The sequence below is a fragment of the Cydia splendana genome, chromosome Z (genome assembly GCF_910591565.1).
Source record: "Cydia splendana chromosome Z, ilCydSple1.2, whole genome shotgun sequence".
Classification (NCBI taxonomy): Eukaryota; Metazoa; Arthropoda; class Insecta; order Lepidoptera; family Tortricidae; genus Cydia; species Cydia splendana.
The window spans coordinates 46,132,001-46,148,141 of record NC_085987.1 but is presented as its reverse complement, the minus strand read 5'-3'; the positions used below and the strand labels follow the sequence as shown (position 1 = coordinate 46,148,141).

General features: G+C 39.4%; 1 protein-coding gene and 1 long non-coding RNA gene across 2 annotated transcripts in view; both read left to right on the top strand.

The window, feature by feature from the left end:
- LOC134804014 (adenylate cyclase type 6-like) overlaps positions 1 to 5,719 on the top strand; it is a 391,384-nt gene extending 385,665 nt beyond the window's left edge. Inside the window, exons 32-35 of the mRNA XM_063776869.1 lie at positions 714 to 840; positions 1,649 to 1,812; positions 3,661 to 3,776; positions 5,441 to 5,719. Of these exons, the coding sequence (XP_063632939.1) occupies positions 714 to 840; positions 1,649 to 1,812; positions 3,661 to 3,776; positions 5,441 to 5,669 (636 nt within the window). The 3' untranslated portion in view covers positions 5,670 to 5,719. The remainder of the gene's footprint in view (positions 1 to 713; positions 841 to 1,648; positions 1,813 to 3,660; positions 3,777 to 5,440) is intronic.
- Positions 5,720 to 13,053: 7,334 nt separating this feature from the next.
- LOC134804159 (uncharacterized) lies at positions 13,054 to 15,871 on the top strand. Its single transcript, XR_010146081.1, has 2 exons — positions 13,054 to 13,097; positions 13,220 to 15,871. It is a non-coding gene; the product is annotated as an uncharacterized LOC134804159 (long non-coding RNA).
- The last annotated feature ends 270 nt before the right edge of the window (positions 15,872 to 16,141 follow it).

Below are 16,141 nucleotides of genomic sequence, written 5' to 3'. Positions count from 1 at the left end.
ATAAAATGGTTACAACCTGACAAGATTCTATTTGGCCCTGAGATTAGAGCATAAAGCTCTGTTTTCCTAGGATGCCGTCATATAGCGGCAGTCTCCATACAAAATAATATGGCTAAATATGGATGTAGTAGTATTTTGTATGGAGACGGCCGCTATATGACGGCAAAGACTAGTTCATAATATCTGAACACGCACTCTAACACCTTGACAATAGTGGCGTGCTCAGATATTTGTGAGCGCCTTGACCGCTCCGATATATCTGAAGGCGATGGCTGATGGCGCTATATGTATACATATAGCGCTTAAATTTTTCGACATAGGCACGTAGAATAATGTAAATAGTAAATAACTATAGTTCGTTCTTTTTAGCATTAGAAAGAACTTGAAAGAAGGTAAGCGACCTAGACATGTCTTTTAATTGAAAAACGCTTTTTAAAAATCAGTAAATATTACTTATGAAAGCAGAAGAATATAAATGATCGTATTAGATTCATAACTGTTACATATTTGCCGTAACTTATTTTTAATATGTGTTTTTCAATTAAAAGACACAAAGATTGTTTACCTTATTTCTAATGTTAAAAAAACGAACTATAGGTACATGTTATACTTTTGTAATAAGGCGAAAAATTAAAACATATCCTTGATGTCGACCTTAAAAAAAATATCTTATCACAAAATAGGCTTTACCTTTACGACAATTGATTCCACAGAACCCGACCCCGTCGACCTCTCACGAGAGCTCAGATGGGCGACCAGCACCAGCTGACCACAGACCCCTGGAGACCCTCTCCGAAGACCACGGCGAGGACGTGTCACCACGCGCGTCCATCCCAACTGGTAACTAGTATTTACTAAAGCGGGACTTACATTACGAAATTAGTGTCATGCATGTTAATAGTATTTTATAAAACTTTCCATAATATTATTAAAAAATATTTATATTGTTGAAAAATGTTGAGCGGTTGAAACTTGAAACGCTCATAATTTTTGGCGCGAATTCGACATAACTGATGACGTCACTCGGTGTGAACGCAACTGACGTTTGTAACTTAGTGGCGAGTCAGGTCATAATGCCATCTCTTTCACTCTTGGTTGGTCTTAACAATTTGTTATACGAGTGACGTCACGTGACGTTTCGACTAATAGCGTTGCGTGTCGCTCACTAGCTTTTCGCGGGCAAATTTTTGTACTTTTTATTTATTATTTAAGCAATTAAATGATAATTTAATAACTGAAATGCATTTGTAACATGATATAATATGTATAACGGCAACTAACATCCGACTAAAAATTATTTCGTTCAAATATACACTTCATGCCTGAGGCTAATTTATGCAACCAGAAAAGCGCTAAGATAAGAAAAGAGGAAGACATACCACAAGCATCGACCGCCATTTTGAATTTCTGCATTTTTTAATTCATCATAATAACTTAATCTACATGTTACTTAACTATGTATTAAATGCGCAGCGCATTGTAAGCTTGTTGAGTAGGTATATCTAACCCACAGACTTAACGTGTATGTAAGCCTTTAAAGTGTGGTTTGTAAGTAAGTAAACACTTTATTGTAAAAGAAAGGAATATTGGTTACATCATACAAAGGCGAACTTATCCCTAAGTTTGTTTATGAATTTTCTTTCAACAGACAGCCAGAACGACTCAGCAACTACACAGAGTCCGCGCCTAGCTGCGTCGCGTGAGTCGCTCGCCGGCGCGGTGCGCGCGCGCGTGCGCAAGAGACTGGAGCGGCCCGCGTCATTGGCCGAGTGCCCAACGCTGCCCGTCTTGCTCTCCGTGCTGCAAGCCAGGTGAGACAGATATAGTCACGTGAGTCGCTCGCCGGCGCGGTGCGCGCGCGCGTGCGCAAGAGACTGGAGCGGCTCGCGTCATTGGCCGAGTGCCCAACGCTGCCCGTCTTGCTCTCCGTGCTGCAAGCCAGGTGAGACAGATATAGTCACGTGAGTCACTCGCCGGCGCGGTGCGCGCGCGCGTGCGCAAGAGACTGGAGCGGCCCGCGTGATTGGCCGAGTGCCCAACGCTGCCCGTCTTGCTCTCCGTGCTGCAAGCCAGGTGAGACAGATATAGTCACGTGAGTCGCTCGCCGGCGCGGTGCGCGCGCGCGTGCTCAAGAGACTGGAGCGGCCCGCGTCATTGGCCGAGTGCCCAACGCTGCCCGTCTTGCTCTCCGTGCTGCAAGCCAGGTGAGACAGATATAGTCATGTGAGTCGCTCGCCGGCGCGGTGCGCGCGCGCGTGCACAAGAGACTGGAGCGGCCCGCGTCATTGGCCGAGTGCCCAACGCTGCCCGTCTTGCTCTCCGTGCTGCAAGCCAGGTGAGACAGATATAGTCACGTGAGTCGCTCGCCGGCGCGGTGCGCGCGCGCGTGCGCAAGAGACTGGAGCGGCCCGCGTCATTGGCCGAGTGCCCAACGCTGCCCGTCTTGCTCTCCGTGCTGCAAGCCAGGTGAGACAGATATAGTCACGTGAGTCGCTCGCCGGCGCGGTGCGCGCGCGCGTGCGCAAGAGACTGGAGCGGCTCGCGTCATTGGCCGAGTGCCCAACGCTGCCCGTCTTGCTCTCCGTGCTGCAAGCCAGGTGAGACAGATATAGTCACGTGAGTCGCTCGCCGGCGCGGTGCGCGCGCGCGTGCGCAAGAGACTGGAGCGGCCCGCATCATTGGCCGAGTGCCCAACGCTGCCCGTCTTGCTCTCCGTGCTGCAAGCCAGGTGAGACAGATATAGTCACGTGAGTCGCTCGCCGGCGCGGTGCGCGCGCGCGTGCGCAAGAGACTGGAGCGGCCCGCGTCATTGGCCGAGTGCCCAACGCTGCCCGTCTTGCTCTCCGTGCTGCAAGCCAGGTGAGACAGATATAGTCATGTGAGTCGCTCGCCGGCGCGGTGCGCGCGCGCGTGCACAAGAGACTGGAGCGGCCCGCGTCATTGGCCGAGTGCCCAACGCTGCCCGTCTTGCTCTCCGTGCTGCAAGCCAGGTGAGACAGATATAGTCACGTGAGTCGCTCGCCGGCGCGGTGCGCGCGCGCGTGCGCAAGAGACTGGAGCGGCCCGCGTCATTGGCCGAGTGCCCAACGCTGCCCGTCTTGCTCTCCGTGCTGCAAGCCAGGTGAGACAGATATAGTCACGTGAGTCGCTCGCCGGCGCGGTGCGCGCGCGCGTGCGCAAGAGACTGGAGCGGCTCGCGTCATTGGCCGAGTGCCCAACGCTGCCCGTCTTGCTCTCCGTGCTGCAAGCCAGGTGAGACAGATATAGTCACGTGAGTCGCTCGCCGGCGCGGTGCGCGCGCGCGTGCGCAAGAGACTGGAGCGGCCCGCATCATTGGCCGAGTGCCCAACGCTGCCCGTCTTGCTCTCCGTGCTGCAAGCCAGGTGAGACAGATATAGTCACGTGAGTCGCTCGCCGGCGCGGTGCGCGCGCGCGTGCGCAAGAGACTGGAGCGGCCCGCATCATTGGCCGAGTGCCCAACGCTGCCCGTCTTGCTCTCCGTGCTGCAAGCCAGGTGAGACAGATATAGTCACGTGAGTCGCTCGCCGGCGCGGTGCGCGAGCACGTGCGGAAGAGACTGGAGCGGCCCACGTCATTGGCCGAGTGCCCAACGCTGCCCGTCTTGCTCTCCGTGCTGCAAGCCAGGTGAGACAGATATAGTCACGTGAGTCGCTCGCCGGCGCGGTGCGCGCGCGCGTGCGGAAGAGACTGGAGCGGCCGGCGTCATTGGCCGAGTGCCCCACGCTGCCCGTCCTGCTCTCCGTGCTGCAAGCCAGGTGAGACAGATTGACAGCCGGATTCGAACTTTAAGATACGTCCATGGTCTAATAAAACATGGTCTTCTCTTCCCAGAGTGACACAGGCCTACGTCACAATAACATTTCCACTTTATTTCAACATAACATGTTACATGGGTACATTATATCTATGGTTAATTAGTTAAAATATTTCTTTATTATTTTATAATTTTCATTTATATGTATTTTATCTTAAATTTTACAATAACACGTCATTCTTAATTATTCGTTAGCAATATCTTCCGATTCGCGAAAGAAATTTCAGACGTTCGGGTAATTCTGTTTACACTACTGGCAACACAGGATAGCGCTGTCACATTTGACCATAGAGGAACAATAACATAGAGATGACACGGGGGAGGGGCCAAACGACCGAACGAGATGCACTTATGGAAATTTCTGTAGGAGTAGCAGAGAAAGCGGTATTATTGCTTGTCCTTGTCACAGTCTCACTTTTTGTTTGTTCCCCACCAAAAATTTAGTATGGTTAAATGGTGGGCAACAAATAACCCGACCGAATTACGTAGATTGTTTTTGGTATGTTGTCAGGAATGTGAAAACGTGTTTTTAATATTGTCGCTTTGCTTATGTTTTGTCCCTCACGGAGGCACGCGTATAGCTCATCTATGTAATACTAGGTCTATGCATTTGACAATCCGCCATTTTGTCCCTGACCGTCATCCTTGTCGAACGCATGTTAATTGTTATTTCCTTCTCGCTCAGTGTCAGCAGTCGCTGTGTTTTCCAAACTTTTGACGTCGTAAGCTTGGTAATTAATGTGTAACTGTGAATTAGTTTTTCAAACGTTTGTCTTGTATAGATAAATAAAGTTTAATTTAATACATTAGATTTGTTTTATTTTAGTACGTTTCTACATGAATAACTTAAAATTAATGCCGTTAAAATAATTTTGACCGTTGGTTAAAATTCTCCCACATTTTAAAGTTTGAGAACCTGTAAACAGCATGATGACGTAGGCCTGTGTCAGTAAGGTCGTTAGGTCATTCGCGAATCTCGGAAGAGAGCACCAGGCGGAGTATATTATTATACCATGGATACGTCAATTAATAGATCTTGAAACGATATGGATTAGACGTGTCAGTGTCAAAAGTGACGTATTTGTTTGAATAAACTTTTGTTATATTTAGCAAAGATCTTTAGAAATCCGCTGAAGTATTTGATGGCATTTTCGGATATTTCGCAGAAATTCTGTACATCTCTTAGTCACCTTAAAACACCATCGAATTCTCTGTTTCACAATGCCACTTCTACAAAAATAAGCCAATGAAAAAAATGCGGAATATAAGACTCGAATATTAACAGACTGGGTACGAGTATATAGAGTCTATGGGAAAGAGAAGAGTCGTAGAATAGAGACGATGGTAAGTACTGACAGACCTATTGTTTAGAAAGAAAATTCGGGTCATGGGGCCTAGACAAGTGATAATAGTATAAAGAACACTGACATATTTAATCCATATCGTTTCAAGATCTATTAATTGACGTATCTTAAAGTTAGAATCGGGCCGATAGTCGCGTAAGTCGCTCGCCGGCGACCGGCTTTTCATGGAAGCAATTTTTAATTTTACCAAACTACCCTTATATCGTATAGTATGTTTATTTATACATTATATTTTCCTCAGGGCGCACTCAACTGACTTCCGTGTACCAACATCGCACAGCAGCGGTGACATCGAAGCCCTGATCCAGCCACGGCGCTCCGCCAGCCTCGCTGACTTCGTCCGCCGCAAGCCACGGGTCAACGTTATAGAGAACCCAATGGTCGCCAGCCCGCTTCCCAATGACACCCCCAGCCCGGATAGCCCGGCGACGGCTGATAATGTCATCCTCACTGTCGCACAGACGCATTAAAGATACTTGGCCAGAGTTTTCGTCAACATCATCGAAAACCCCATGGTCGTCAGCCCATGAGCGACGCAACGGCTGATAGAGTCGGCCCAAGAAAAGTCTGCAGTGATTTTGACAGCACACGCAGTGCAAGTGTTATTTATACATGATACTTAATTTCATAGAAGTTTGACGTTTAAATAACACCTGCACTCCGTGTACTGTCAAAATCTCTGCAGACTTTTCTTGGTCCAACTCTAATGTGATCCTCACAGTCGCACAGACACATTAAGCCCAATTTTAAACGGACCAAAAACTTGCATGCGATTTTCTTTACATAGAATCTTTACGTATTTGGTCGACCGACTGAATTCGTTAGCAATGCATTGCATGGAAGTTCTTGAATAGGTAGTCCAAGTGGGGCTTCAGATTTGACTTGTGGACAGGCCAGCATTAGTTCTTTAAAGATTGAGAAGTGTTTTCTTCACTCGTAGGCCTCGCGGCCGACAAACCGCCGATTTATCGACAAACGCCATTTGACAAGTAAAAATGTATTGGGATATGAAATGACACGTGATCATTTCCGTACATTATTTAAGTGTGGATTGGCGTTTTCTTTACACCATTATCACTGGTCTAAGCCCCATGACCCGAATTTTCTTTCTAAACAATAGGTCTGTCAGTCCTTACCATCGTCTACACTCGTACCCAGTCTGTTAATATTCGAGTCTTATATTCCGCATTTTTTTCATTGGCTTAGTTTTGTAGAAGTGGCATTGTGAAACTGAGAATTCGATGGTGTTTTGAGGTGGCTAAGAGATGTACAGAATTTCTACGAAATATCCGAAAATGCCATCAAATACTTCAGCGGATTTCTAAAGATCTTTGCTAAATATAACAAAAGTTTATTTGTTTGCTTTGATATATACGCACGAGGACTCATTTATGAACCTGGTTGTAGTGGGAAAGTCTGCAAAAGGTGTGATAAATGAATTCTCGGAGCAATGATAGCCATTTTGATTTTACACGACGGAATTTTTGGTAGACGACTGCCTGAGATTTAGTTTTGTGGATTAAATGGGATCTTTGTCCGTATTATCAGTATTCTTTCTAAAATCCTCTCTAATATTTAAATAATCTTCAAAAATTTAATTACTAATGCTGGTAGGTTATAATAACTAACTGTTCTCGTACTGACTTGACACACTTGATGAAAATGAGGCTCAAAAGCGTGTTACAAATATAATAGCTGACGAAACATAAATTGTACCGATTCGTCATACAAATTCCATACAAATTATATTTCCTCAACTATACCGCTTTCTTCTCATCAATACACGGACATTACAAACTATGATAGTGACTACATAATTATGCATGATTATATGTGTATATACATGACCGTAACATGATTGTTGAGATGTTACGAGAGTCTTCACGCAAATAGCTACCTTCTTGAAAAGGATGAGTACTCAAGCGCATAGACTCAGAAGAATACTAATTCTGATATTAGGTATGTTTGAGATTGCCATCCTGAAAGTTAAGTGTAGGGTATTTATTGCCCCGACCCTTGTTACACCACTATGACAATTGTCACTTGACAATGACAATTCACCGTACATTGATAGTCCAACAAGTTACTCGTATGTACTCGCATTGACACTATTGTTCTGTTCTTACATATCGACCTGCACAGATATCATGGTCGCATTTTTATCACTTGTCATGTCATGCATCACCTTTGCACCTTCACACTTGTTAGAACGTGACAGGCATGGTGACAGATGATAAAAAGGCGTTCATATTAGGCTTGCTGGAAATGTACAGAACATTGTCTGTGTCAGGTGTCAATTGTCAGAATGGTGAAATAGGCGTCTGGTTTTTATACAGATTGGGGTTTGTGAATAGCAACTCCCGCGCAAAACAATTGCGGTTTATGGCGATTTGGTGTCACCAAAAAAAAACAATGCTTTTACGGGTTTCATCGGTTAGTGTTTTATTGCCAGCATGGAATGAGTAGGGATGGCAGTTCGTTAGCAAATTGTGGATAGGTTGTGAACGTAGGGAGATATACATGTTTATTTTGTTACCAATGGAATTGCAAATATCTCGACGTGACAGAGCTTGTGGGAATGACAATGATGATTATTTAAGACATACCTACTAATCAAAAATCCGCGCCAGTTATAATCTTAATTACCCTCTCATTTTAAAACGACATGCCACACATAAACTGCATGTTACATAAACTATGGCATCAACATTTACGTAACATATATATCTATGCCTGTATTAGTTTTCGTTGCTAAAATTGGTTATACAAAGAAATTACAGCGTTTTGTATGTCAAATTTTTACTCGCCCTAATTTCTTTGTAAGTATTAAGTTTAATATCTAGCAAATAAAACTAGTAGGTACCAGACGTAGATATATGTTACTTGAATGTTCATGCCAAACTTCATGTCATTTCAAAATGTCGTTTTAAAATATGTGCCTATGTCAAAAATTTAAAGGGCCATATGTACCTACTGTAAAACATTGTACAATAGGTACACGTGCGAAAAGGTAATTCGCAAGTCGTGTCGATTTAAAACACTCCCTTCGGTTGTGTTCCAATTTATCGCCACTCGTTGCGAATTTCCCACTTTTCGCACTTGTATCGTAATGTACTATAAACATCTTGTTTCAATAAAGTACATCAAAACAAGTCATTGGTAACGTAATAGACTTGGACATGAAAACTTTTGTCAATTCGACGTGAGCTACAGGAGTATAGTTTAATTAATTATAATTTTGATTGTAAATATGAGGCAACGTATGAAAGAAACTATGGGACACAATCACATGATACATGTAAGTTAACATAATGCAATCTGAGGGGGCTGAGTTTCTTTAGCATATCATATCATTGCCTTACAACTTTGTTACACAAATAGTCAAATTTAACAGAGCCTGTATTGTTTATCTCTAAGGCGTTTTTTCTAAATTATATCTTACAACATTAACTAAAACGTAGAGCTGAATTGAAACTGCACGAGGCACGAGGCCATGCACTTGGCGAGATACAGAAGCATAATGATATTAAAAATTATGGAGGAATTTGGTCTTCAACAGAAGGAGATGATGTCACGATTCTTAGCATTGAGGGAACCACTGAAGAAGAAGAAAGTTAATCAATCAATCAATATAAATGGCATAAAATACCCATACACTACGAATGTCATTTTCAAATTAAAAATAAACTTAATAAATACATGTCAAAAAAAATACAATTACATTAAAATTACAATTAATTATTTACATTAAATTATATACCGTGCCTCTAGATTCCATATGTATAATAGGTCATTCCAGTGCCTCCAGAGTGTACCAGCAGGATTTCCAGGAATGAGCTGAAGCAGACTATTGGAACTGTCACGTACTAGGCGCATGAGGGCGGCAGTACGGTTACGGATAATACAGTGGAATTATTTCAGTTTTATTATCTCTTTTCCAGTTTCAGGCTAAAGTCAGAAGAAAAAACAATAAATATAGGTACTATGCTCACTTTAGACTTTTAAACTCCTAGTGGTTCTTATAGAGATTTGAAATAGTTTCTCTATCGTTACTTTAAATTTGACTTCAGGCAATGATATGTTGGAATAAAGAAACTAAATTAGATAGAATCACGATGTCTTACGCATTTTTATTGATGTAATAGAGGTAGCCATTTGTATTATATTCACTATAACCGTAAAGTGTCTGTTTATACCAAGGTTTGGAGTTTGAGCTCGGATTTTAGTTAGTTCTAATGGTTCATATTTACTTATTTTATATCAAACTATTTGTATTACATACCTACATATAAATATGTATTACAAATTGTTTACTTATGAAGTCATTTTGTATAGCCTCTTCTTCTGAACTTTGATCTATTTGCTTGGATTGATTTTTAAATGAAGTCTCGTAGTTCAGTGTACCTGCTGGCAAAGGCCTCTTCCAACTCTTTCCAGTATTTCCTCTGCCTGGCCAGTCTTGTCCAGAATAGTCCTACAGTAGTTATTATTTCATCCTCCCATCGTTTGAGTTGTGAGCCTCTAGATCTTGACCCGTCTCTTGGGTGCCACACAAGTATTCTTTGGCTCCATTTTTCGATCTTACAACTTACAGTGTGGCCTGCCCACCTCCATTTCTGCAAGTCTATGTGGGTGAGGATGTCTCTAACTTTGGTTATTTTTCTTATGTCGGCACTGCGACTTATGAAGTCATAGTAGTCCCTTTTTCATTGATTCATTGATTGACACAACATAAACAACTATACAAGTACTTATTAGTGAACTTGTATGGGTTCCCCTCTTCTGGCATAATATTGTTTGTCAGAAATACACTTCGCATAACATGTATCGCAGAAACACTTTTAGTAGAATGATAATTAGGCATAAATATTACTTTGCATTATTATTACTAATCATACAATACATTTTGCAGCATATTATTTAGCAGAAGATTACTTTTGCAGACTTTGGTTTAGCATAATTTTATGTACCATAATCATCCTGCAGCATACTTTCATTATGGCATAATGTTTTTCTACTTGCAGAAAAGTGGATTACGTTAAGTAAGAACTGTGACCCCCAAACAAAATTGAATCTGTGCCAGATAAGAAGATCATGTTAGGTTGTAACTGCGGCCTCCTGTATAAAACGAACGGCTCCCAGAAAAGTGGGTTAGGTTAGGTTAGAACTGCGGCCTCAAACAAAACGAACGGCCATCAGAAAAGTGGGTTAGGTTAGGTTAGAACTGCGACCTCATACAAAACGAACGGCCACCAGAAAAGTGGGTTAGGTTAGCTTAGGTTATCTGATAAACTTTAATGCATCTTGATAACTTTATGCTACCTTAATATTATGCAATACATTTATCTGCGAAATTAATACTCTTTTAAAAGACTATTATGATCATCAACAGTATGCCAAAATATGGTTCTGGATTTTAAAACTCTGCGAAATGATTGTATGCTAAATGATATATGGAAAGGTAATTCTGCCAAACGACATTTATGCCAAGTAACATTATGCAATACAAAAATATGTCAAAAATCTTTCTGCAACACATTAGTAAACCACTTGTATACCTATATAAATTATATTAATTCGTACTCAAACCCTGAATTTTCAGAAGCATTCAATTAAATGTATCGAGCTTAATTATGTAGGTTAACGCTTTATAAAATAAATCTAATATAAATTCTGGCTACAATCCACACCGTTGTTGAGTTATCTATATTTAATATAAGTTTGGGACGGTTCGCGATAATCTCAACTTTAGATACGTAAGAACTGAAATACTTAATTAATTGTTCCTTAGTTTAAGTTGTTTCTTTACTGATATTATTAATTACTTTGAAAGTACACTGTCAGTAAGTTAATTTGTTTACCAACAAGTCTCTCATAATTATACGGGCAACATGTATTGTATAATAATTGAGTAAGAGTTCTCATTTAATTAACTCAAATTAGGTCGCTGTTATACCAACGTGACAACTGACATCTGACACTGTCGATTCGCATAGCATTCTTTGGTCGATAGGCTGGCAACGACAGTTCTAGTTACTAATGTTCATTGACACCCAAAACTTAAGTAACTGCTCAGTGTCAGATGACAATTGTCAACTTGGTGTAATGGGAGTCCGTTGGAAAGTTGTATAGTATTTGACAACAGTGAATGTACATACGTACAGAGTATAAATACGAACGCTACGACTAAAACTTAAAGGATCACAGGATGTGATGATGGAATATTATGTTTGATACCTACCACTTTAGTATGAGAGAAACTAGGTACCAATTTAGAGTCAAGTATTAATCTAATAATATTAATTAACGCTATGTTACGTTTATTTATTTTTAAGCATTTTTACTAATAAGTTAATAACAAACACGCAACAAATAGCAACTTTGTAAGTGCGAGTCGGAGTTAAAACGGCATAAGTTACGACTAGTATGTTGACATTTTTTATACGAAATTGAACGTTATTACTAATCAATAAGACTCCACCCACGCTAACGCCGGCTCCACTAAATAATTGTCCTACGGGTATTTTTTTTAACCAAAATGTAGCCAAATAGCATAGTGATTAAGCCAAGATATTCAATTGTATACGATTTCTTATTTATGATACCCAAGTAAGAGTAAACTATGTATTCGCACGAAATAGTTTTACATGAAGCACATTAGTACTAATTCTTAGTGGTTAAATTTTAAACTGTTTCTATGATTTTTCAACTTATATTTTGCAATGCAACTAAGCTTCATATTTACTTAAGTTGGTAACACACTGATCAATTTGGCAGCTACTACATAAATGTGAAAAATATATGTAATAGCTATATGAAAATAACTTCTCCTAACGTAAAACTATCCTTAAGTGTTGCCAACAGACAGGGTTTTATTTTATACGTATATATGTCGAGCATGAAGATGCGGGTTTTATAAATTTGTTTAGCAGCAATTTTCAAAATACAGAACAGCAGTTAAAATAAAATAAATTTCACAGAGCTCATTTAATAACAAATAATTTATAGCATACAATATAAAATCTAAAACGACCAAATCTATGGGGTCCAACAGTTTAATACAGAAATATATGATTTCAAACCTAAAAGATTCGGCTTAAGCTTCTTACTATTTTAATTTATTTTACAAAATTAGAATAATTAGGGCAATTGATAACCTTGCAATTTTAAAATACACTAGTATGCTTCGAGCAACACCGGCTTCCGACACATCGGAAGGGAGGGGCCCAAGCGATATCTTACCGTACAAATCTTTCTGCCATTTTTTGCGGGGGGAAAGGTGCACACAGTCGCACTTCTCACACACTTACATACAAAAGCCAATCTGTAATAACGACACAAATACATAGAAAATGACACACGTCAAAGACAAATCTTGCAAACCTCGATCTCTTTTTGTGTACGGACGAGTCACAAGTGTCACAACATGCACACTAACACATTTTCGTCGAAGTATTTTATTGTGTTCTTACAGATGAGAAGTCGGATTTGTCGCTCGACCGATCCGCAATTTGTACTGGGCGAGCAAAATCGATAAATCCAACAATTACATGAGACTAAAATATAATAATTGTGTTTTTAAATGTAATTAAACGTATGATATGTAAAACAATATTACATGTGAAATGTAACACCTTCTTTTTGTAAATTTGATGTCTCCGACCTCTTTTTACGACAAAAAACCGAGCAATTAGGCATTTTTCCTGCTGCTGTGATCACGCGCGCGTCTGGACTCGGTCTAGTGAAAAATCCGAGCACAACTAGTTTTATTACCCGCGCTAGATCAGTTGATCTTGTACCTAGGCAGAGGGGAAATAGTGCGAATGCCGCCTCCCTTCCGTGTTGCTCGAAGCTAGTATGACATCTGTCATCTAGATTAAAAGTACGCAATATCCTCAGTTCTGTGCCCTGTTTATCAAAAGCTTGTAATTTGTAATACAAGTGGAAGTCCCTTTCTAAAAAAAAGCTGTCAAAAAGGGACTTCCACTTGTATTACAAGTTACAAGTTTTTGATAAACAGGGACTGCTCAGACGCTCGGTTCTACCTATTTTTTAAACTTGTAAATAGCGATTTCTATTCTAAATTACATATTTAGGAATTAACAAATTTTGTAGGTATAATGATGTTGTAAAGTAGTTGATTAATGGTACTTACCGATTTAAACGGACGCTTCTTAACAGGACTAGGCGAGACGAATCACATATCGCTAATATGTTTGTTAAATTGACAATACCGATATCTTGGAACTACATTTTATTTTTTTTAATGCTTGTCCATTTAACCATGTTGAAAATTGTCACCTGACAATGACTATCACAATATGGTATTATTGGCCCAGCAAAGAAACAATGAAGCTGGAAATAGTGCGACATAAAATAGTAGAAAGAAATTAAATGAAACTAAAAAAAAACATACTAAATTGTTGCCATGTTTAAGCATTTTACGTCAAACATGAGGCAGTTACGTAGGAAGTGGCGCCCTCAATAATTTGTTGTCGGACTTTACCTGCGTTACATCGAACTCTTAGAAATTAAGACAGAGAATTGTCAAGTGACTCAACGAGCGTCGCATTTGCTAGATCTGGAGACACTTTATAAGAGTCCTTCAAAAGGTAGCTTCACTTCACAGAAAAACGTTAGTTAACATCATTTCTCGGGGATCCGCATTCGTCGAACCAGTCCTCTTATCATATAACTGTGATGTTCTATTAAAACGAAATTATCTAAGTTATTTAAGGTTTAGCCAGTATTCGAATTGTAAATTATGCAATTGTTAGTAATACTATCGCCATGTAACTAAGGGTACCCTGGGACAAGATTTCTGACATTAACTAATGTCAATATTGAAAACTTGTATATTTGTCAAAAGTTTTAGGTGGTCCCTAGTTTACGTCAATTAATGCGCTTGATTTTAACATAATAAGTATTGATTTGTCTATAGTGCAGACATGAGTCAATGTGAGAAGTAATTTTGGAATCGTCATCCTCCTACGCAGTTTGAATATTGTTATGTATGTGGTAAAACTCAAGTCTTTTAAATAAATTCAGGATCTTTGGCTAGAAGCACGTGTTGATTATAAGGTATACGAGTTTGCAGAGCAAATGGCTCTTTGTCTAAATATAAAATTACGACAGGAAGGTTTTAATAAATAAAAATTTATTAAACTGAAAAGTTATAAAAGAATAATCCATATTCAATAAATAAACACAAGTCTATTTATCTACATGAACTCGTGTCACGCACGCTTCTATTTATACAGATTTTTCCTATTTACATAAACAAATTGTGATTAAAAAGATATTTCGGTCCGTTCAAGACCAATCCCTTTTATTTAAAAGTATTTAAAATGTATTTTTCGACCTATATTTGTAATTATAGAAAAATAACTTGTGCCAATCCGTCATTAACCGACAGTATTATGATGCATTAATGCATATTCTATTTTTTATTGTTCGTGCGACATAAAATAGTGTGTTGAATTATTGTATAAACATTTCAAAATTCTCGGAATATTAAAAAAAATATTCTAAATACAGGCCAGATATTTATCCGTCATGATTACGGTAAAGATTATCTAAATAATAAATAAATTCTACAAAATGTTCAAAACGCTATTTATACTACAGTGCGCATGTGCAAATCGTATATACCTAACTGTTAATGCGTTTAACGTGAATAAAACACTGTTATCAATGAAGAACAAAGTTTCTACTAAATATAGACCAAGTGATTTTAACGTTCGCTATCTCGCTATTTTTTATTCAACATAATGTGTCCGTTTTAATCAATATATTATAATCGTAACTGTTTGTAGATGATATCAGTATTTATATAAACTTATAGACATAAATGTGTTTCTCGAATATTTAATCTACTGTGTAGTTTCCAATTTTCTTTCAATACTTCACTTGGCCAACGAAGAATTTATTGACATTATAATATTTTAAAGAATGCAAGCTTGTCATTATTTAAAATTAATTCAGGGTTAGGCACGATACCAGCAGTGTGTTGATATTATTTGTTTATTTATATACACAGCTTTTTTGGATTCCTTAGTAAAATATTAACATGTTTTTTTACATTTTGTGTGCCTATATTTTTTCAGCTTGGCCATAATAGTGTGGCGACAATGCACATTTTTATAACAGAATCCCACATTATTTTACAAGTGATATTTTAAGATATTTAAGTTTTGATTCAATATGGCCTAAATAAACTTATTCAAATGTTTTTTATTGTAAAATTGATGTCAAGTGAGTCAAGTGACTAACTTAGACTAGGTACCTATGTGGCTACCACCAGTTTGACACTGACATAGACGCTATCAAGAAGGTAACTTATTTTCTATGCACCTCGCTCGTACTCGCATGGTAGTGCGAGCGAGATGTGTAGAAAGTAAATTACGTAGACGTTACTGTAAGTATATGTCAGTTTTGACACTGTCAGTGACTCATGGTACGGTCTCTAAATAAGTGATGGCTGAATATTACAGTGATTAAAATAAGGTACTTATAGGTCCTTGGCTGCACTAACAGATTCATAATTTATTTTGTAACTTTTTTGTCGTACCTACTCGTAACAAAGCACTAAATTAGTAAATAATTATTTCCTAAGTTATGTTCACATTCGGAACGGTACTAATTCGAGAGCGGCGGGAAAACTAAAACACACCTTTGGATTTCCAATGTAGGTACAATACTTTTTGCTACGAACGTGATTTTAAAAGAAATGAGCGAATTATGTGACATTTTAACGGTTCAAGTATAGTTCAAGAAAATTGTGTCACGACCGAGACCTTGTTATACCAACTTGACAATTGTTATTTGACATTGACAAATCACCGTAATTTTAGTATTTGTCGACTGTCACTGTCTTTATGGCCATGGCATAACTGTCAGTTCCACGTGAGTTAAATGACTGTTGTCACTTGTCATGCTCGTG